General features: G+C 38.7%; 1 protein-coding gene and 1 pseudogene across 2 annotated transcripts; one reads left to right on the top strand and one right to left on the bottom strand.

Moving 5' to 3' along the window:
- Positions 1 to 6: 6 nt before the first annotated feature.
- LOC113331421 (peroxidase 55-like) lies at positions 7 to 3,819 on the bottom strand. Of its 2 annotated transcripts, XM_026578128.1 has the most exons (4): positions 3,639 to 3,819; positions 2,829 to 2,965; positions 900 to 1,094; positions 7 to 758 (listed from the first exon to the last, which is right to left on the bottom strand). In XM_026578128.1, exons 2-4 carry the CDS (start codon positions 2,898 to 2,900, stop codon positions 195 to 197), a joined length of 831 nt encoding a protein of 276 aa, XP_026433913.1. In that variant the 5' UTR covers positions 2,901 to 2,965; positions 3,639 to 3,819; the 3' UTR covers positions 7 to 194. The 2 variants fall into 2 exon arrangements, with proteins under 2 accessions (XP_026433913.1, XP_026433912.1); XM_026578127.1 differs by lacking the exon at positions 3,639 to 3,819 and having other exon boundaries at positions 2,829 to 3,158.
- A 680-nt stretch (positions 3,820 to 4,499) lies between these two features.
- LOC113331260 lies at positions 4,500 to 18,147 on the top strand (annotated as a pseudogene).
- Positions 18,148 to 21,282: the final 3,135 nt, after the last annotated feature.

The following is a 21,282-nucleotide window of genomic DNA, read 5'->3' as shown; positions in this document are numbered from 1 at the left end:
TGATTGTGTCCAAAATTTAACTCTTTCATTGATGGTAATTGGCAAAAGACTGGAGCTTAACAGCAACATTCAATAGATGGGAAATTCACATGTATTAGCTCCTACCAAACAATAAAATTACCCGCTTATTATGCCCACAGTGAGTCAGTGACATGGTAATTAATTAATCTATTCCAGTACAACAAAAATCCTGATCAGTTGAATTTCTTGCAATCTCTTCTAATTTCTCCCTCATTCCCAGTCTTGACACCAACTCTTCCCAATTTCACCATGGCTTTGGCAAATTCCTTGAAGAACAATTCTTGGTCTTTGGAGTACCTATAAACTAATTTACGAGAGAGATCATTTTCACCGAAAGCCAATACATGGTCTGTCAAGAGCAACCCTTTCCTTTCTCGCAAGCTCTTAAAAAACTTATTATCAAACACAAACTCAGAATTTTGATCAAGTGCTTCAGCAACATTCCTGTCTATCTTCGGAAACGGACAGCTAAGAATTACCTTTTCTCTTATTGTAGAGTTCAATGTGGTGTCGTTGTGGAATATACGACTAGCAAATTCTATACAATGTGTGAAACCTATTGTGTGCGCCCCAGATAGTGTGACGAGATCGGCAGTTGATAGTCCAATCGATTCGAATCCACGGATGAGAGTTGTTATGTTTTCGTCAGACTTTGGCATGAGTAGTTGAGCTTCCGTTGCATTGGAGATGAGTCCATCTCTTCTTCCTTTCTCAACCTCCCAGTGCGGACCTTCCCACTGTGCACGACAAAGAAATTCACAGTCAAATCCTTTAACATCTTTGCCACACCAATTTTTCCTTTAATGTATGTTGGGCAAGTTGCAACATAAAACTGAATCAACGTTTTTTATTAGCATTATAAGATGCAGATAGCTTACCCAGTGTACGACATCGCGTGCCAGGATAGCAAGGATATCCGAGCATGAGACTACCCCAGGACATTCTTTTTCTAATGCTGCCTTGGCCTTGTCAACAATGTCATATGCATCTCCAGCTAAAGAAAGGTTGATAGATGCGTTTCTCTCAGAATTATTGTCATCCGTTGGCAAGATCAAAACAGAACCATCACAGCCCTACAAAAAGAAGTACTGATTTGTAAGTTTCACTTTTACAAGTTAGAATAAGTTATAAAGAAGCCATTGTTTATTCAACTTGGTTCACATCACGGATCGATATCAACATCTATAACATCATTCAGTTCAAATGAGATATTTATTCCTGTAAGCTCCGTTACTGCCACAGACTGTTTTAGTTCATCTACAACGGTGTATATGGTTTCAATAATCTTATTCTTAGTTCTTGATACAATATCTCTTTCGTTCATGAAAATTTCTTTGTTATTTTCAATTACAGTCCCAGGGATTTCTGTGGATCTCATGCAAGTAGACTTCCTATGGACACTATACTGGAAGGAACCCACCACAATTGTGCAGTATATTATAATGTGCCCAAATGAGAACAATAATACTGAAAACAAAATACATTATAACTTCTGTTGGCATGAAAAAATAATGTGCCCAAATGAGACATTGGTCTTCGAGTCTCAGAAAACAAGAGCTGATTATCTTTGAAGGAAGAATGAAAAATATAACCAGAGATGCAACATCCAGGTGGAATAATGACAAAAGCGGCAGGAAGACATTCAGATTTGCAAATCACAACAACGAACAAAACGACACGCATGCCAAATTTCAATTGCCATCCCACATAAATTACGACAACCATGCATCACATTAACTGCAGAAACATTAGCACCAGCAAGAGTAAGGAGAGAACACCCACTACAACAAAGACTGAGAAAACAACGACAACTGAAACAGTTGTAAATGAAGTAACAAGAAGAACCAGACTGCAACAAGAACACCATGAGTGTAACCAAAACAACAAGAAGTACAAGATGAAGAGTAAAAGAAACAAGAAGGATAATAACATCAAAAATGCAGGAAACTCGACAAATGATGTAAAAAAAACTACGGATGAATTCTGTAATGAACAATGCCAAAAGCTAAAAAGATCCTTCAAAAAATATGAACGCAACTACAGCAGTCTGAATTCACTACAATCACATCTACCAACAGAGTAACCAAGGAAAAAGAAAAACAAAATTAGGGTGGATGACAGAAATAAGAATGAAACAATTAGGGTGCAACAATGTCAAAAGTGGCAGAAAGACGTTCAGATTTGCAAATCACAACAACAAACAAAACGACACGCATGCTAAATTTCAATTGCCATCCCACATAAATTAGGACACCCATGCATCACATTAACTGCAGAAACATTAGCACTAGTAAGAGTAAGGAGAGAACACCCACTACAACAAAGACTGAGAAAACAACGACAACTGAAACAGTTGTAAATGAAGTAACAAGAAGAACCAGACTGCCACCATGAGGGTAAACAAAACAACAAGAAGTGCAAGATGAAGAGTAAAAGAAAGAAACACGAAGGATAACAACATCAACAATGCTGGAAACTCGCCAAATGATGTAAAAAAGACTAAGGAGGAATTCTGTAATAAACGATGCCAAAAGCTAAAAAGAACCTTCAAAAAATATGAATGCAACTACAGCAGTCTGAGTACACTACAATCACATCTACCAACAGAGTAACCAAGGGAAAAGAAAAAAAAAATTAGGGTGGATGACAGAAATAAGAAATAAAAACAGTAAGTTGATCAAAAAAAAAACATCTCAAGAAATCCATAATTTGGCCATAGTTGATCGTAATAATAGAATTTCGAAAACAAAGTTGATAAACATGAAGCTGAAATGTTGTGAAAGAGAAATACATATATGTATATATACCTGAACATAGCAGTCATGGAAGAACAGCCTAAGAGTCCCCGGTATGGTGATGTTGAGAGGAATTGGTGACATCTTCTTCACTAGTTCTTCATGTATAATATCCTCAACTCGAGGACATGATTCATCATAAAAGCCCACTGAAAGAGATGATGAAGAAACAGAATTCACAAATGAGAGTGAACAAATATTGAACAAAACAAACACTATGATCATAATCACACGACGACCCATTCTTTCTCTCTGTGTGTATATCTCTCTCAAGTGGTTGTGTATATCTTCACAATAAGGTCATCAAATTTATAGAGCATTTGTTCATAAGAAACCAATGGAAGAAAGAAAAAAAGAGGGCATCTAAAAAATGAAAAAAATCAAGTTGAAAAAGAAAAAAAGAATGCCAGAGAATATGCACATAAATGGATAGAAAAATTAATGATTTTGGAACCATTTAACCATCTATCTATTGTTTGGTTTAGGTTTCCATTAGGCATTAACTGTTGCTTACTCAGAATGCAAGTCCATTTGTAGATTAGAGACTGCGAAGATATGCGAAGTGATTGTGACAGACAGTAGTGCAAGTCCAATTCACAACAGTTGGCATTATAATTGATGTGGGGGGTGTGCATTTCTGGTAAGTAACTAGGTGATGCTTTTGAATTTGTTGATAAAATTCACAAATGCGGTAGTCACAGCTTTGAATGATTCATTAAACCAAACTCAAAGCCCCAAAATCAATATTTTCAAGAAACCATAACTTCAATGTTAAGATTAAACCAAAAATAGACAAATGATGTGTGGGTTAGAAGAAGTTACCTGTTTTGAAGATCCATGGTCTCTATTGAACCCTTTTTCTCTCGTTTTTTCAACTTTGTTGGTGAAAAAAACCCAATTAAGTGCCCGAGTTGTTTTCTTCTTCCATTAATGGTACGAAATCAAACAGTATTCTCACTCGATCTCTCTGTTTTCTGTCCACAGTTATTCTCAATGGAAACAAGACAACTAAACTCGCACAACTTTAAATCTGTCATGTGATGTGTGACTAATGTAGTTAATATCGGATATCGGTTCATCTCGGCCGGGACCGATACACTGGTACGGTTTTATATCGGGGATATTATCGTTGAAATATCGGTATAATATCGGTTCTAGATTTAGAGACTATAATTTTATATTAAAAATTTTCTCCACACATTTTCGGATAAGATATAATAGATAACATCAATTTTATTAAAATACAAAAGAGTAACTTTAGTAACTTGCTTCGAGAGCTACATGCACCTCTACTACCACCTGGAAGACTTTCTTCGCCAAAATTACCCTTAAACTTTATAGAAAACGACCAATACCGTCTCATATCGGGAAATGTAGGAAAATTTCGTATCGACCGATACAGCCGATATTTGACCGAAACGGCCGATATTCGACCGATACGGCCGATATTCGACCGGCGAATATCGTATCCCCGATATCCTTCTTATCGTATCGTTCTGGGCCGATATCCGAAATATCCCCGATATATCGGCCGATACGGCCGATATTGACTACATTGTGTGTGACCCTACAACAAGTGTGAGTCAACTGGGGAATCGGTATATAAATAGGTGCCACCAGGACTCACAAGTCCCCGCTTTTAATCTTGTCGTATGAACAACTTGTACTAACTTTTGCCCCGTAATGTGGGGTTTAGATCGTAGGAAGGTGGAGATTAGGGAGCCAAATAGCACTGTCGTTTTACTAATGCCAATAAACAATGCAGATTCAGTTTTGTTACATCCATTTTAGTTTTCCGTCTTGTAATCAATTTTTTGATAGTTTCATGGAATTCTAAATGACAAACTTCTATGATACTGTCGAGGCATCAAATTTGTTGTATGTTGGTCAACCGACCGGGAGTCCGGACTGGGTTTAGTTACACAGTTCAGATGAGCATAATCTTCGTGAAACCGAAGAGGGTGTTAGTAATGATTTATATGATTTCTAACATGTATCCCTTCTGAGTTCTGATAAAGTTGCACTTGTTTGAAAGATTTCACATGTACATCTTTCGGTGTCTTTTAGCAAACCATTCCGACCTTCTCAAGTATATTACACAGTTTTCCATCTTTGTTAGTACTCAGTGTAACTTTGCATTTTTCGTCAAAGCATCCACAATTTCAAAAGAATGATTTTTACATCACCGGAGAGTCATACGCTGGACACTACATTCCAGCATTTGCCTCTAGAGTTAACAAAGGAAACAAGAATAAAGAAGGAATTCTTATAAACTTACAGGTGGTTTTCATATTCAAGACTATTTTGTATTCGAATTGAGTGATGTTTCTGCCTCCCTTCCTCACATTTTCCCCCCCAGTACTATGACATAAGGAAGCAATGCATAGGGAGCCTCTGTTATGATTTTTTCAACATGGAGAAATTTCTGAATCTGAAATCTGCCAGGCAAGCTCTTGGAGTTGGTAACATAGAATTTATCTCATGCAGCCCTACTGTGTACTCCAAAATGCAAACTGACTGGATGAATAATCTAGCAGTTGGTATCCCAGCTCTTCTTAATGACGGCATCCAGTTTCTAGCTTGTGCCGGGGAGTCTGACTTGATATGTAAGTCATGCTTCCGTTCTGAACTCAAAATTCCACTTTTTATGCATATTGAGTTAAGTCATGTTTCCTCTGTCCTTGTTTTTCCAAAAGTGGCTTTCAGTTGGAAAAGTATCACATTACTGAGTAACATATCTCAAATTTGAACAGGGAACTCAAACCTGGGTTCACGCCATGGAATGATCCGGTAGACAAGACTTTGGCCGAGCAGCCAACGTTTCATTCGTAGTTGACGGTGCCGAAGCAGGGGAGTTGAAGAATCATGGTCCTCTTAGCTTCCTTAAGGTTCATGATGCTGGTCACATGGTTCCAATGGATCAACCCAAGGCTGCATTAGAGATGTTAAAAAGATGGACTCCAGGTAAATTGACTGCAGAAGCTGCTCACCTGGCCAAACACAAAATCATCATCACTTGATCCCATCTGTGTTGTAAATATGTCCTCATATTTTTAACATTTTTCCTATCAAAATGGGATATTAAAAAAGTTATATGATGTCATAATCCCTTTATTGGGTTCTTATTATGAAAATTCAAAAGGCTACACTCATACAAACACTGAGGTAATATTGCGTTTATGCATCCTGATCCATTCACTGCAGGTTTAATTCTTGGTTTAAAAAAGAAAACAACCTACCCATAATGTGCGCAATTGGCTAATTTCCCATTTCAAGGACCATTGAACTGTGCTGCAGTAAATATAGCGCACGAAACGTGCAAAGGTGTGTAAGAAACTCTGAGAGTGAAGGCAATCTTTGTACTAAATTTTGAATAAAGGATACTAAGTGTACGGTTTCCACCGCTTCCCCAATAACGGCCTTACTTGTTTCGGATGATTAACATTTATTCCTTCTTTTAGTACCCCCTGAAACAGCTACAACAAAATCACCACCATTATTTCTAACAAAAACCCATAGCCTAAAATCCCAGGAGTGCCTCTGGATGCACCATCACAGCAAAGAAGAAGATGGTGTTCCCTAGGCAGACTAAAAAACATTGAACTATTCCTTAAGAACTCTTCTACATTTCATGCCAAAACTAACTTGAAGGTCGTAAGGAGAATTAAACATCTTTGCTTTCGTTCTAATTTCACAATCTCCGGTGAACTTAAGAATCCTTTTCATAACCTTCACATTAGCACTAGCCTTTTCCAGTGACGGACCCAAGAAGTTTTGATTTTTTTCTCAGCCTGGGCTAATAGCCTGGGCCCAACATAGCATTTCATATTTTAGGCCGTTGGGCTGTGATGACTACCTGGGCTAAAGTCCGGGTTAGCCCAGCTTTAGGTCCGTCAGTGGCCTTTTCAAACACTATTTTGTTTCTTAGAAACCATAGTAACTCCATCATAGCAATAGTTGCAGCAGTAAGCCAAAGGAATTGGTACTATCACATAACTCCATATAGGGAACTATTACATTCTTAAGTCTGGTGTTCGATATATGCACAGAAGGGAGTGTTTTAATAGAAAAGTTAAGATGGTATCAGTTATATAATGTGGAACAAGGTAAAAGAAAGCAATACTAGATTGCTATAAGCAAGAAGAGAAGAGAAAGATAAGTTTTGTGTTTAATAATTTGATTGAGTAATAGATAGCTCTTACAAGACTTAATCTAGCCTTTATATAGGCTTGAAGAATAACTAAACTAGAAAACAGAAAACTAAAAGGAAATCTAAAAGAATCCTAAAAATAAGAAAGACTAAACCTAGGAAACCATGGAAGCCAAACCTCTAAGCGGAATCTTCTGGAATTGTAGTATGCCCTGCATCAGTCCCCCCTTCTAGAGTAAAGCTCGTCCTCGAGTTGTCCAAACAAACCAGAAGTTCATTGTCACCATGAAACGTAAAAATCTCTTAAACATTAAATGTGTTGGAGATATTCCAATCATTTGGTAGATCAATAACATAAGCATTATCATTGATCTTCTTTAAAACCTTTAAAGGACCATATTTCTTCATCTTGGTTTTGTTATAAGTACCCACTGGAAATCTCTCTTTTCTTACACGTATCATCACGAGCTCCCCTTCCTTGAAGGTTTTAAACACCTCTTGTGTTTATCAGCATCTTCTTTATATTTAGAATTGGACTTCTCCAGTTTAGATTTTACTTCATTATGTAATTCAGTTGCTTTGTCTACAAAAGAGTCGGATGCAGTGTTTGTACTCTGTGTGGTGGGTAAGGCTACCAAATCAAGAGTATGATTAGGTATCTTAGAGTACACAATCTCAAATGGAGTTTTCCCAGTAGAACGATTCACAGAAGTGTTGAAAGAGAATTCCATATGTGGCAATAACACATCCCACTGCTTACTATTATCCAGGCACTTAGCTCTAATCAAATTCCCAAGTGATCTATTAACAACCTCAGTCTGTCCATCAGTTTGCGGATGTGAAGTTGTGCTGAATTGTAGAACTGTGCCTAAGCGCATCCATAAACTTTTCCAGAAATAACTCAAAAATTTGGTATCTCTGTCAGAAGTGATAGACTTTGGAACCCCATGCAATCTTACTACTTCTTTAAAGAACAAAGAAGCAACATTAGAAGCGTCAGTTTATTTCTTACAAGCCACGAAGTGAGCCATTTTAGAGTAACGATCAACTACGACCATAACAGAATCATTACCTCTAGCAGTACCAGGTAAACCAAGTATAAAATCCATACTTATATCAACCCAAGGTGCATCAGGAACTGGTAAAGGAGTATACAATCCGGTATTTTGAATTGTACCCTTTGCTCTCTGACAGACCATGCATTTTTGTACGAACTTTTGTACATCACGTTTCAAAGATGGCCAGAAATATCTTTCTTCAATCAGGGCAATGGTTTTATCTCTCCCAAAATGACCACCAAGACCACTGCCATGTAATTCTCGCATAAGATGTAAACGTAAAGACCCTTGAGGAATACATAATCGATTCCCTTTAAAAAGAAAACCTTCTTGTATAAGAAAATCATCAACCCCATGAGTTTGAGAACTGCATTGATCCCATAGTTTGCCAAAATCTTCATCTTCTGGATAAATGTCTTTGATATAGTCAAATGCATAACTCTCATTACGAATTGTAGTTAATAGATGACTTCTTCTACTTAAGGCATCAGCAACTTGATTCAATTTGCCACTTTTATGTCTCACGGAGAAAGTGTATTTGTTGAGTGTGGAAAGCCATCGATCATGCATTCTGTTAACTTTAGCAGAAGTATTCAAAAACTTCAAAGCATGGTTGTCAGTGTTGACAACAAATTCCCTATGTATAAGATAAGTATGCCACTGCTTAAGAGATTGAACAAGAGCCAATAACTCTAATTCATATGTAGACCATTTCTTTTGTGCATCTGAATTCTTCTCACTGTAATATGCAATTGGATGACCCTCCTGTGATAATACTGCACCAATACCAACAACAGATGCATCACAATCTATTTCAAAAGGCTTGTTGAAATTCGGAAGTGCAAGAATTGGTGCCGTACAAAGCTTTTCTTTAAGAAGAATAAAGCTTTTATCCATTGCTTCCGTCCACTCAAACTTCTCCTTCTTGAGACAGTCAGTCAAAGGTGCAGAAATAGAGCTAAAGTTCTTCACAAATCTTCGATAGAAAGAAGCCAAACCATGAAAACTACGAACATCACGAATAGAAGTAGGAACTGGCCAATCTTCAATTGCTTGAACTTTAGAAGGATCGACATGAATACCATCAGTAGAAATCACATATCCCAAAAATGTTACTGAAGAAGCCATGAAGGTACACTTCTTCAAATTAACATATAAAGAGTTGTCAGCAAGAACTTGAAACACTTGTGAAAGATGTTGGAGGTGTTCTGGCTCACTGCGACTAAAAAAGTATGTCATCAAAATAGACAATAACAAATTTACTGAGAAAGGGTTGGAGAACCTGATTCATAAGTCGCATAAAAGTACTAGGTGCATTAGATAACCCAAATGGCATGACCAATTCATATAAACCTTCACGTGTCTTGAATGCTGTTTTCCACTCATCTCCACCTCGAATGCGTATTTGGTGGTAACCACTGCGTAAATCCAACTTAGTAAAAATAATAGAGCCCGACAGTAAATCAATCATATCATCAATACGCGGGATCGGAAATCTATAAGGAATGGTGATGCGATTTAATGCTCTGCAATCGATACACATCCTCCATCCATTGTCTTTTTTACTAACCAAGAAGGCAGGACTGGCACAAGGACTGTTGCTAGGTCGTATCAAACCCTTTGTAAGCAAATCATTTACCTGTCCCTGTAATATCTCATGCTCAGCAGGACTCAAGCGATAGTGTGCTTGGTTTGGTAAAGAGGCTCCAGGAATAAAATCGATGCAGTGTTGAATATTCCGTAAAGGAGGTAATGCAGTTGGTAGTTCATCTGGAAATAAAACATTATATTGAAATAATAAGGGCTTCACCTTTGCAGGCAACTCAATCATAGGCTTAGAATCTTCATGGGAATGTAAAGAATGTTGTGGGTGCAAAGAACGAATAACAGTGGCTACGACAGCATCAGTCTGCGCACAAGAGTTTGAAGTGGAATTGGATGGACTAAGAACCTTGGTTTTCCCATTATGAACAAAAGTGTAAGTATTCTCGAATCCATTGTGAACCGCGTGAAGATCGTATTGCCAAGGTCTGCCAAGAAGAAGATGGGTTGCCGTCATATTAATGACATCACATAGAACTGTGTCTTCATAACCCTCAAAAGAGAATGACACATAACACTGAAGAGTAATCTTATGTGTGCTAGAGGCATTAACCCATCCTACAGTGTAAGGTTCTGGATGAGAAGTTACTGGTAGTTCAAGCTTCTTAACTACGTGATCAGCAATATAATTATCCACAATGCCACTATCAATTATCATCTTGCAGATTTTACCCCCAATATAACATCTTGATTTAAAAATACTGTGTCTCTGAGATTTGCATTGTTGAGTAAGAAATAATGGACGAATCATCCCAACAAACTCGTCGTCATCACCAGGTGAGTCTTCATCTTCGAACTCATTAAGCGCACCAGTGACTTCATTAATGAACTGAGGTTCACCAATCAAAGCATTGAATTTCCGAAAATCACTAGAAGTGTGCCCCGATTGCTGACATTTATGCACTTATCTCCACGAAATTTTGTATAAGCATTATTAGCTCGCTGTTGCGGTGGAAATTGTTGTTGCCTGTTATGAAACCGATTCCCTGTAGTAGGAGGAGTTGGTTGCAGAGAGTGAGACTGCTGACCCGGCTGAAGATCAACTGAATTGGCTAAGATAGGTGTAGCCAGAGGTGGAGTATAAGGGATATAATCTCAAGTCAATTATTTAATTTAACTCGTACGATAGAAAATGACAAGATCAGATCGCTCAACTACAAGAGAAGTAGTTTCGCATGGCTTCACAATCCCAAGAAGTCTTTAAGTCGTTAATCGACAGGGTCTCGAGAAGAAACCTACGATTAAAAGGGAATTGACTCTAGCAAACCAACTAGTATCACACAGGAGGTGTTGTGATTAGTTTTGCAAAATTGCTAGACGTCTCCTTATATAGTTTTCAAATTAGAGTTTGCAATCTAAGTTACCTTGTGTTGATGGTGGTTTTTGAACAAGGAGTAAAACCGTAAAACCTCATGTATAACATGACGTCACCGGTGACACTAACACATTTATTAGAGCATTTAACGCGCTTATGTCAAAATTACCAGGTTACCCTTTTTCAAATACTAAATTAGGGTTTCGATGCGCGAAACCCTAAGTTCACACATACCGCACAACCATTACGCAAAAAGCATGGAAAACATGCCAAATGCACGCACCGTGCAATCATCGCGCAGAACATAGCAATTGCACGTACCGTGCAATCACTGCGCAAAAGAATGGCAATCATGCCACTCACACATGTCATGCAACATGCCAAATGCACGTACCGTGCAAACATAGCAATTGCACGTACCGTGCAATCATTGCGCAAAAGCATGACAAACTTGCCAATTGCACGCACCGTGCACTCATCACACAAAACATAGCAATTGCATGTACCATGCAATCATTGTGCAAAATATGGCAACCATGCCAAAACTACAAATAACGCGCAACCGTTGCGCTAAATATGGCAACCAAGCCAAACCGCAAAGCAACGCACAATCATCACATTAACCATGCCAAAAATCCAAAACACACCGTGATAAACGCATTTATGTGTATAATTTATCTCAATTGTGTATATTGTTAGTGCCCATTGTTGTACTTATTTTGGTTTTTAATCTCTTTGTAGGTGTTTTTGGATAAATAAGGCTTTGCGGCAAAAATTGGCTAAAAATGTGGCCCTTGGATTGCCGTTGATAGTGTACCGGAAATACCCCAGAAGTGCCCCTGAAAAAGTGCGGAAAACATCCCATAAGAATTGCTAAAGGCACCCCTAATTTGGATAAGGGGCACCCCGTTTCAGGGCATGTACTAAAGGGACACCGGAACTGGATAGGGGGAGGTCATCTTCAAAATTCAAAACAGAAATTGGCGGGAAAAAAAGGCAGCACCGACAACAGTTTTTGAGCAGAGATTTGAGCGACTTAGGAGGAGATTCAATGGGCATATTTGGTACCTACGGACTCTAGAAGACATAACAGGCCTAATGCAATCGTCTAGACCCATCCAATTGGGTTGGATAAGCCGGAATAATTGATCAAAGTCCCAACAGGATACGACTTCTCTGTTTAGGGTTTGGGATTGGTCAGAGAGATTTATGGGATTTTCTTGCGTGGGATATACTTCAAATAAGTTGAGTCCAAGTCCTACAAGGTATTTGAGACGGGAGAATGGCTAAAAACAGGGTGGAACACAACAAGAAGAGGATTATTCTTCAAACTGCCCGTAGAGAATAATGGAGATTTTCAACGAGTTTGATCGAGTTTCAAGGTGATTCAAAGCCTATAAATAGTTGGGTTTAAGTCATATAAGGGTTAGAAACCTTTAGGAAAGAGCTTAGAGTCCAGGAGAGCCGAGGAGAAGCGATTACAGAGAGTTACAGTGCTGCTGCTGCTACTGTTCGAGGAGGAAGAAGAAGAGGAAGAACAGACCTGCTAAGGCAGTCGTTCTTCAACAGTCTTAAAACCAGAAACGAGTGTCGTTGTTTTACAGCAACAGAAAAGTATCGTTTAATTTTCAGCTCTTTCCCTTTTGTAACAGTCACACTGTAACACTATTACAGCGTTACAAACTTCAATTCTACACTATTTACATCAATAAAAACACCTATTTAGCCATGAACACATCTTGTGAGTATGTTTTTTGGATGAGGAGCTAAACCCATTAGCCGAGACGACGGAGGAAGCCATTGGTCCATATTGATTGGTACAATTCTAATTTTATTATTTATTTGCAATATTATTATTTGATTATTTGCATGGAATTGAATTTGAAATATTAGTTTTTATTGAATAGTTGTGAATTATTTTGATGAAGCATGCTGGGTTTTAAAAACTTTTGATGTTTTATACTTTGTGATTACAATTATTACTTCAAAAATATATTTGAGGCAAATATTAGAATTATTTTTAAAGATAGAATTGCATGAATATTATTTACAATTTATTATTTAATTGGTCAATGGTGGAATCCTAGTCTTGGTATTTTCTCTAAAGGTTTGAACTATTTTATTTATTTTCCTGTTTAATTTAAATCTAGAAAAAATGTTTTCTTCACAAGTCTGAAAAGAACCTTTTTACCACTATCTCTACAACCATTTGAAAATACATCAAATTTTTGGCGTCGCCGACGCGGATTTGTGTTTAGGTAGCATCTTTTTTAGATTTTTTTTTTGTTTATTTTATTTGTTCCTTTTTACGTTTCTTTTTTTCTTTGATTTACAGGTTTGAAGTGAACACTAAGGACTTGGATAAAAAAAAAGCTTAAAGCGTAAAGAGAAGACAAAAAGAAGAATTTTTTTTTTAGGATTTAGTTTTATTATTATTATTTTTTAGAATTGTATTAGGAAATATTTTGTAATTTACTTTTTGTTTTTGCACTTTATTTTTGTGGACTGTGGACTTTAAACTTTGGACATTCTTATTTTTATTTTTATACCCTACGGAAGGGTAGTTTAAATACAAACTGTTTGCAAGGAAGGACGACGATTACAATATCGTCTCGGCCCCTCGGGTTCGCACACTGACAACGGAGTCAGTGGCCCGAGTCGATTTCAACGGTTCATCGCCCGTCTGGTACGGGAGGTAAGTCCAATCGAAACACTCGCGAATCTCCTGCTAGCGGGTTACTGTATTCCTTAAGGTGATAATTGTTTGAGGACGAACCAGACTGTTTTTATATTCCTAGTAAAGGGAAAGGCCTGGCCTAAACAAGATAAGGGTTCGGATTTCATCACCGCTCCCTTCTTGCCCGACTTAGGAAAACAAAACCTAACGCGAACCCAGGCTTTAAAATCTGATTAGAAAGAGACCTATAGGTTATCGAGCTTAACAGGACAATCATTCGAAAAATATTGGTTACTCTTTTAAGCACACCTCAAAGTTCTTGACGGTTTATGTGAGTTGAATGTGTGACTGCGCCGCCTTCTAATGCGGTGAGGCCTTGGGTATCAAAGCTCCACTGAGCTTCCCTCGCCTCGATTCAACTTCCATTAGCTCGGATTGATTCCAGAGGGGTGTGCTCAAATTGTAACGAATTCCTTTTCGAAGGAATAAAAGCTGGTCTAGAAAACAATCTAAGTGGAGCCATCATGCTTGTTGTTTGCTAGAAATCTTTAGGTTTGCTGTGGTAAAGTCGAGTCAGCCTGCTGTGTGATTGCTAGAACCTTTCTGTTAGGATTTTTATTTCTTTTTGAATTCTTTTTAGTGTATACCCGATTTTGTTAGGGCTTGGAAAAGAGATACTCTAGGTCGATTGATTAGCGAAAAACCTAGTAGTTCTTCTGATATAAGCAGGGAGCTCGAAGATTCTTCTTTTGAGAGCCCCGTTTTTGGAAATTTCAGTTTTGAGAATCTGTCTCTTCGTGAGGAAAGTACCCCTAGTATTTCTGTTGTGCCAGCGATGGCAACTTTGAAAGATTACATGTTCCCAACTAGGACCAACCGAGCTTCGTGCATTAAATTGCCAACCACTACGGCCAATTTTAAGATAAAACCTAGTATTCTTCAGATGATCCTATATACTTAGGAAAAGATGATGAGAACCCTTATTTTCATATTAGGGACTTTGAGGAAATTTGTGGAACAATTAGGATAAAGGACCTTACCGATGAAGTCTTGAAACTTAAGATGTTTCCCTTTTCTTTGAGAGACAAAGCCAAGACCTGGCTGAACAACCTACCGTCTGAATCCATAGAAACATGGCAGGAACTTATCGCTGCCTTCTATATGAAGTTCTACCCTAAGCATAAACTGCAGCTGTTAGGCAGAACATTAGTACTAGTGTGCAACAAGAGGGAGAGTCTCTTTATATATTTTTAGAGAGATTCAATGATCTTCTATCCTAGTGTCCTCACCATGGATTTGATAAGATGAAACTTGTAGAGATTATTTATAATGGTTTGGACTATTCGACCAAAGCCATGGTTGAGTCTATGTGCGCTGGTGAGTTCACTAGTAAAAATGCTGATGATGCTTTTACCTTCTTAGGAGCTATCGCTGAAAAATCCCAACAGTGAGAATCTTGTGTTGAACCCCCTAAAAGACTCTTGGTCAATAGAAGTAGCACCAATATGGTAGATACGAGTTTTGCGTCAGATGCTAAGTTTGCTGCTTTGTCCAGAAGGTTAGAAGCTTTGGAAATGGGTCAGTCTAAAAATAGGTCCCTTGTTGAACCTAATAGAGCCTCTCAAGTCTCTAGTTGTGGAATAGAGCCCGATAATTCATTTTGGGAAGGTCAGGTTAGTGAAGAACAAGCCCATGGTCTATAACAACGCTAGGTTTGAGAACCGTCAGAAGTTTGACCCATACTCAGAAACCTACAACCCTGGTTGGAGAAACCATCCTAATTTCTCTTGGTCTAAGGGCCAGAGTCAAGGCCAGTCTAGCAATTCTCAGCCTCCCCCAGGTTTTGCTTTAAGAACTCTTCAGGTCAAACCCAGTTTCAGAACACTTCTGAGAAAAAGATCTCTACCTTAGAAGAAACTCTCACTATGTTAGCAAATAACCATGACATGCTATCAAAAAACCACCTTAGCTTTCAACAAGAAACTAGGCAAGATTTGAAGAATAATTCCCAGAGTCTTGCCAAATTAGAACTTCAAGTAGGACAAATAGCTAAGTTTATAAGTGAGAGAGAAATGGAAGGTTCCCTAGTCATACTGATCCTAACCCCAAAGGAGAGAAATCGTACAATCATGTGAATGCTGTCACAACCCTGAGGAGTGGAAAGAAAGTTGACAACAAGGTTGCCATGCCTGATAGTGAACATGCTATAGTTCACCCGTCTGAGCCAGAGAATGAAGAGACTGATAGAGTCTCTAAAGAGACCAATGAGGGTCCTGTTGAGCCCGGCTTTGTTCCCAGAGCCCCGTTTCCCCAGCTGCTAGTTCCGACTAAGAGGGAGTCCAACTTTAATGATATATTGGAGGTTTTTAAGCAGGTTAATATCAACCTTCCATTATTAGATGCAATTAGGCAGATTCCCTCTTATGCCAAGTTCCTTAAGGACTTGTGTACGCGAAAGCGTAAGCTCAGTGTCCAGAAGAAAGCCTTCATAGCTAGTCATGTGAGTTCTATTATTCAGAATACCACTACTCCTAAGTATAAAGACCAAGGGTCCCCTACCATTGCTTGTACAATAGGTGAGTACCGTTTTGATAAAGCGTTGCTTGACTTAGGAGCCAGTGTGAACTTACTGCCATACCATGTGTACCTCAAGCTAGGACTTGGTGAGATGAAACCTACCCAGATAACACTTCAGTTAGCTGATAGGTCCGTTAAAGTTCCTCGTGGTGTGATCGAGGATGTTCTCATAGAGGTTGACAAGTTTATTTATACATTGGATTTTATTATCCTAGATACCCAACCTGTCCCTGACCCAGAGAACCAAATACCAGTGATTTTAGGTCGCCCGTTTTTAGCCATGTCTAATGCGATCATAAAATGTCGAAATGGTATTATGAATCTATCTTTTGGTAATATGACTATTGAGTTGAATATTTTTAATGTCAATAAGCTACATTCTGAGCTAGATGACATGTGCATTGAAGAGGTCAACATGATAGGAACCTTAGTTCCGAAGTCTGTACCAAACACCGAATCGGAAGATCCATTAGAGAGTTGTCTAGCCAGTTTTAGCATGGATTTTGACGATGATAACAACATTGAACAAGTAAATGCTCTGTTGGATTCTATTCCTATGTTAGATACCGATAGATGGAAATCTAGGTTTGAACCATTACTAGCTACCGAATCTACCTTAAGCCCTTATTTCGAAGAGCCTAAAGATCCTCCTAAGTTGGACCCCAATTATGCATTTGTAGGCCCATCTGAGATTTTGCATATGACTTCCGATATTGATAGTGATCATGAGATTAGGCCAGTAACCGTGCTTCAACACAATAAGGAAACTCTAGGGATGACCATAGAGGATATGAAACATATAAGTCCTATAGCTAGTACACCTCAAAAGAATTTAGAGGATGAACCACCTGATTATAACTCAGAGAAAGCAATTGACCTTTTTCAGGAACCGGATGGTCTAGAAATTAGGAATATTGTGACTAGTTTATCTAGAGACACCCAAAACTCTAAGTTTGGGGGTAGTGAACTAGAAGAAGCTCTAGAGTATTTTAAATACTCTCCGGATCCGGAAATTCAAGCCATAGTTAAAGGTCTTACAGAGAATAGTGATTACCCTAAATTTAGGGGTAGAGATTGTCAATTATCCCCAGTAGAAGTCCCTAACTTGGGACTCAATCCTAGTGCATCTGAGGTATCGCTTGAGTCTATTCAGACTCCACAACCTGATCCGCCTGATAATGTCCAGGAGAAAATCCAAATGTTAGAGACCCGTTTTTCGGATGAATCTGTTTGCCGAGACACTCATATGAAGCCCAAGTGGGCACCTCAGATAAATCCAGTTGTCTTGCGATAAACTTTAGATCAGGTTGTGCTCTATCTGCTCATTTTTCTGATCTTGAGCATTTGTCTCCTATTCGTGGCAGTTCTATTTGGTCTTATGGACCCACAATTGTTTCGACTATTGGTATACGACTTTGGAAGGTGACAATTCTTTTAGAGGTATTTGATGTCTAGCTAATGACTATAAATTTAGCATTTACTGGGAGGCTTCCGCGTTCATGTGATACGGTAATATCCTTCCTTATTTCTTTTCCCTCCAGTGGTAATAGTTTCTCCTTGTTCATGCTTTTAATTTCATCTTTAGAACATTGAGGACAATGTTAGATTTAAGTTTGGGGGTGGGGAAGAAACACTTTTTGTCACCTTTTTGCAATAAATAAACTCCAGAACCTAGAAATTTATGCCTATTAAGGATAGCACTAACAAACCTAAGTGGATGGAAGCATTTTGGTTGTAGGAGTTGAAGAACCAATCTGATTAGATGGAAACATCTAGAAGAGTCTATTCATAAAAGCACAGACCTCAGGTGTTAGAAATAACATGATAGTTTCACCATATCTCGTTGAGTCCTTTTCACTTCTGTTTTTATTTTTTTCATTTTAAACTATGTTACTCTACGTGATTAGGTGGGGCTCACGATTAAAGTTGTTACTAATGCTAGGGTGAATTAGAGTGATTGAGATACCAAAAAAAAAAAAGTTCAAAAAAAAAAGTTGAAAAAAAAGAAAAAAGTTGAAAAAAAAAAGAGTTGAAAAAAAAAAAAATTGAGACCAGACCATTTGACCAAAAGGAATAAATTCAATAAAGTCGACCACTGGTACCCTTGTATATGCTAGTTGTGTTGACCTAGAATTAGGTTATCGACCACTGGTTCCCTTGTATATGCCAGTGTGTTGATATTAGTCAGACTAGTATCTCAATCCATTAGGATAGGTTCATTTTGGCGGAGGCCTTCAGACAGATATGGGAAACGCCCTTCACTTAGTAAACATCAAAACCATATATGTTTTTCTATATCCATCTTCTTGATCTATCCATGTGATTAGTTTTGACTCCGAATATGATGTCCATAGTGCAACTATCTGAGTAGAGCTCTGTCACTTTATATGAATTTTAGTATGCTTGAGTGCAAACTCGTGTACAACAATTGGAATTTCGCATCAGGGTACTTCTTCCTGTAGTCAATAAGTATGCCAACCAAGGAGATTCTTTAGTGCCTTTCAAGGTTCTGCGTAGATAGCTAAGGTATGGAGTACAGGTTTTGTGGGTATATCTCTGGTAAGCCCTCCCGAGACTATAACTCGGCCACTAGGGCCACCTAGGGGTTTAAAGGCTTATTGCATACACTAAATGCAATCGACGATGCCTGCGACAGTGAGTTAGGATTTTATTTTGTAGTTATGTTTTGCTCGGGACTAGCAAATAATAAGTTTGGGGGTATTTGATAGACGCATTTATGTATCTAATTTATCTCAATTGTGTATATTGTTAGTGCCCATTGTTGTACTTATTTTGGTTTTTAATCTCTTTGTAGGTGTTTTTGGATAAATAAGGCTTTGCGGCAAAAATTGGCTAAAAATGTGGCCCTTGGATTGACGTTGATGGTGTACCGGAAATGCCCCAGAACTGTACCGGAAATACCCCGGAGGAACCCTGAAAAAGTGCGGAAAACATCCCAGAAGAATTGCTAAAGGAACCCCTAATTTGGATAAGGGGCACCCCATTTCAGGGCATGTACTAAAGGGACACCGGAACTGGATAGGGGGAGTTCATCTTCAAAATTCAAAACAGAAATTGGCGGGAAAAAAGGCAGCAGCGACAACAGTTTTTGAGCAGAGATTTGAGCGACTTAGGAGGAGATTCAATGGGCATATTTGGTACCTACGGACTCTAGAAGACATAACAAGCCTAATGCAATCGTCTAGACCCATCCAATTGGGATGGATAAGTCGGAATAATTGATCAAAGTCCCAACAGGATACGACTTCTCTGTTTAGGGTTTGGGATTGGTCAGAGAGATTTATGGGATTTTCTTGCGTGGGATATACTTCAAATAAGTTGAGTCCAAGTCCTACAAGGTATTTGAGACGAGAGAATAGCTAAAAACAGGGTGGAACGCAACAAGAAGAGGATTATTCTTCAAACTGCCCGTAGAGAATAATGGAGATTTTCAACGAGTTTGATCGAGTTTCAAGGTGATTCAAAGCCTAAAAATAGTTGGGTTTAAGTCATAGAAGGGTTAGAAACCTTTAGGAGAGAGCTTAGAGTCTAGGAGAGCCGAGGAGAAGCGATTACAGAGAGTTACAGTGCTGCTGCTGCTGTTCGAGGAGGAAGAAGAAGAGGAAGAACAGACCTGCTAAGGCAGTCGTTCTTCAACAGTCTTAAAACCAGAAACGAGTGTCGTTGTTTTACAGCAACAGAAAAGTATCGTTTAATTTTCATCTCTTTCCCTTTTGTAACAGTGACACTGTAACACTATTACAGCGTTACAAACTTCAATTCTACACTATTTACATCAATAAAAACACCTATTTAGCCATGAACACATCTTGTGAGTATGTTTTTGGGATGAGGAGCTAAACCCATTAGCCGAGACGACGGAGGAAGCCATTGGTCCATATTGATTGGTATAATTCTAATTTTATTATTTATTTGCAATATTATTATTTGATTATTTGCATGGAATTGAATTTGAAATATTAGTTTTTATTGAATAGTTGTGAATTATTTTGATGAAGCATGCTGGGTTTTAAAAACTTTTGATGTTTTATACTTTGTGATTACAATTATTACTTCAAAAATATATTTGAGGAAAATATTAGAATTATTTTTAAAGATAGAATTGCATGAATATTATTTAGATTTTATTATTTAATTGGTCAATGGTGGAATCCTAGTCTTGGTATTTTCTCTAAAGGTTTGAACTATTTTATTTATTTGCCTGTTTAATTTAAATCTAGAAAAAATGTTTTCTTCACAAGTCTGAAAAGAACCTTTTTACCACTATCTCTACAACCATTTGAAAATACATCACACCGCCATTGGCACATGCCGTGCAACCTAGGGCCAAAGACGCCACACGCGCCATTGGCACATGCCGTGCAACCCTTGCAACCTGGCATGCCAAGCCGTGCAACCTAGGGCCAAAGCCGCCACACGCGCCATTGGCACATGCCGTGCAACCCTTGTAACCTGGCATGCCAAGCTGTGCAACTTAGGGCCAAAGCCGCCACACGTACCATTGACACGTGCCATGCAACCCTTGCAACTTGGCACGCCAAACATAGGGCCAAAGCCGCCAGACGAACTATTGGCACATGCCATGAAACCCTTGCAACTTGGAATGCCTAGGGACAAAGCCGCCACACACGCCATTGGAACATGCCATGCAATCCTTGCAACTTGGAATGCCAAGCCGTGCAACCTAGGGCCAAGGCATACCACACATGCCGAGCAACACTTGCACTTTGGCACTTCCACTTGCACCCGACGTGCTACCCAGGACCAAGGCATACCACACATGCCATTGGCACATGCCGTGCAACCCTTGCACTTTGGAATGTCGCGCCTACATCAAAGGCCATGATTCCTCTTATACAAAATCTCGACCGTCGAAGGTGGCCACTGAGCCGACAAGTCTCTCAATCTCAACTTATCAAACACCAGCGACATGCTACATGTTTTCCACGAAAACACTCGAGACATCAAAACGTATGCCACAAACTGGGGGATGCTCATTAGGGTTTTGGTTTGGCGGTCTACAGCGTGCGGCATACATGCCCGTTTCAAGAAAGTGTAATAAGAAT

The sequence above is a fragment of the Papaver somniferum genome, unplaced genomic scaffold (assembly GCF_003573695.1).
Source record: "Papaver somniferum cultivar HN1 unplaced genomic scaffold, ASM357369v1 unplaced-scaffold_125, whole genome shotgun sequence".
NCBI classification, from domain to species: domain Eukaryota; kingdom Viridiplantae; phylum Streptophyta; class Magnoliopsida; order Ranunculales; family Papaveraceae; genus Papaver; species Papaver somniferum.
Note: the sequence above shows the minus strand (reverse complement) of the source record. Positions and strands in the feature narration are given on the sequence as shown.

Bases quoted from the DNA above. Each gene is read 5' to 3' on its own strand.
- LOC113331421 (XM_026578127.1), bottom strand. From the start codon at position 3,059: ATGGGTCGTCGTGTGATTATGATCATAGTGTTTGTTTTGTTCAATATT. The intron at 1,095-2,828 runs GTATATATACAT...TTCTTTTTGTAG, and splicing joins TCCATGACTGCTATGTTCAG to GGCTGTGATGGTTCTGTTTT. The intron at 759-899 runs GTAAGCTATCTG...TGTCGTGCACAG, and splicing joins CACGCGATGTCGTACACTGG to TGGGAAGGTCCGCACTGGGA.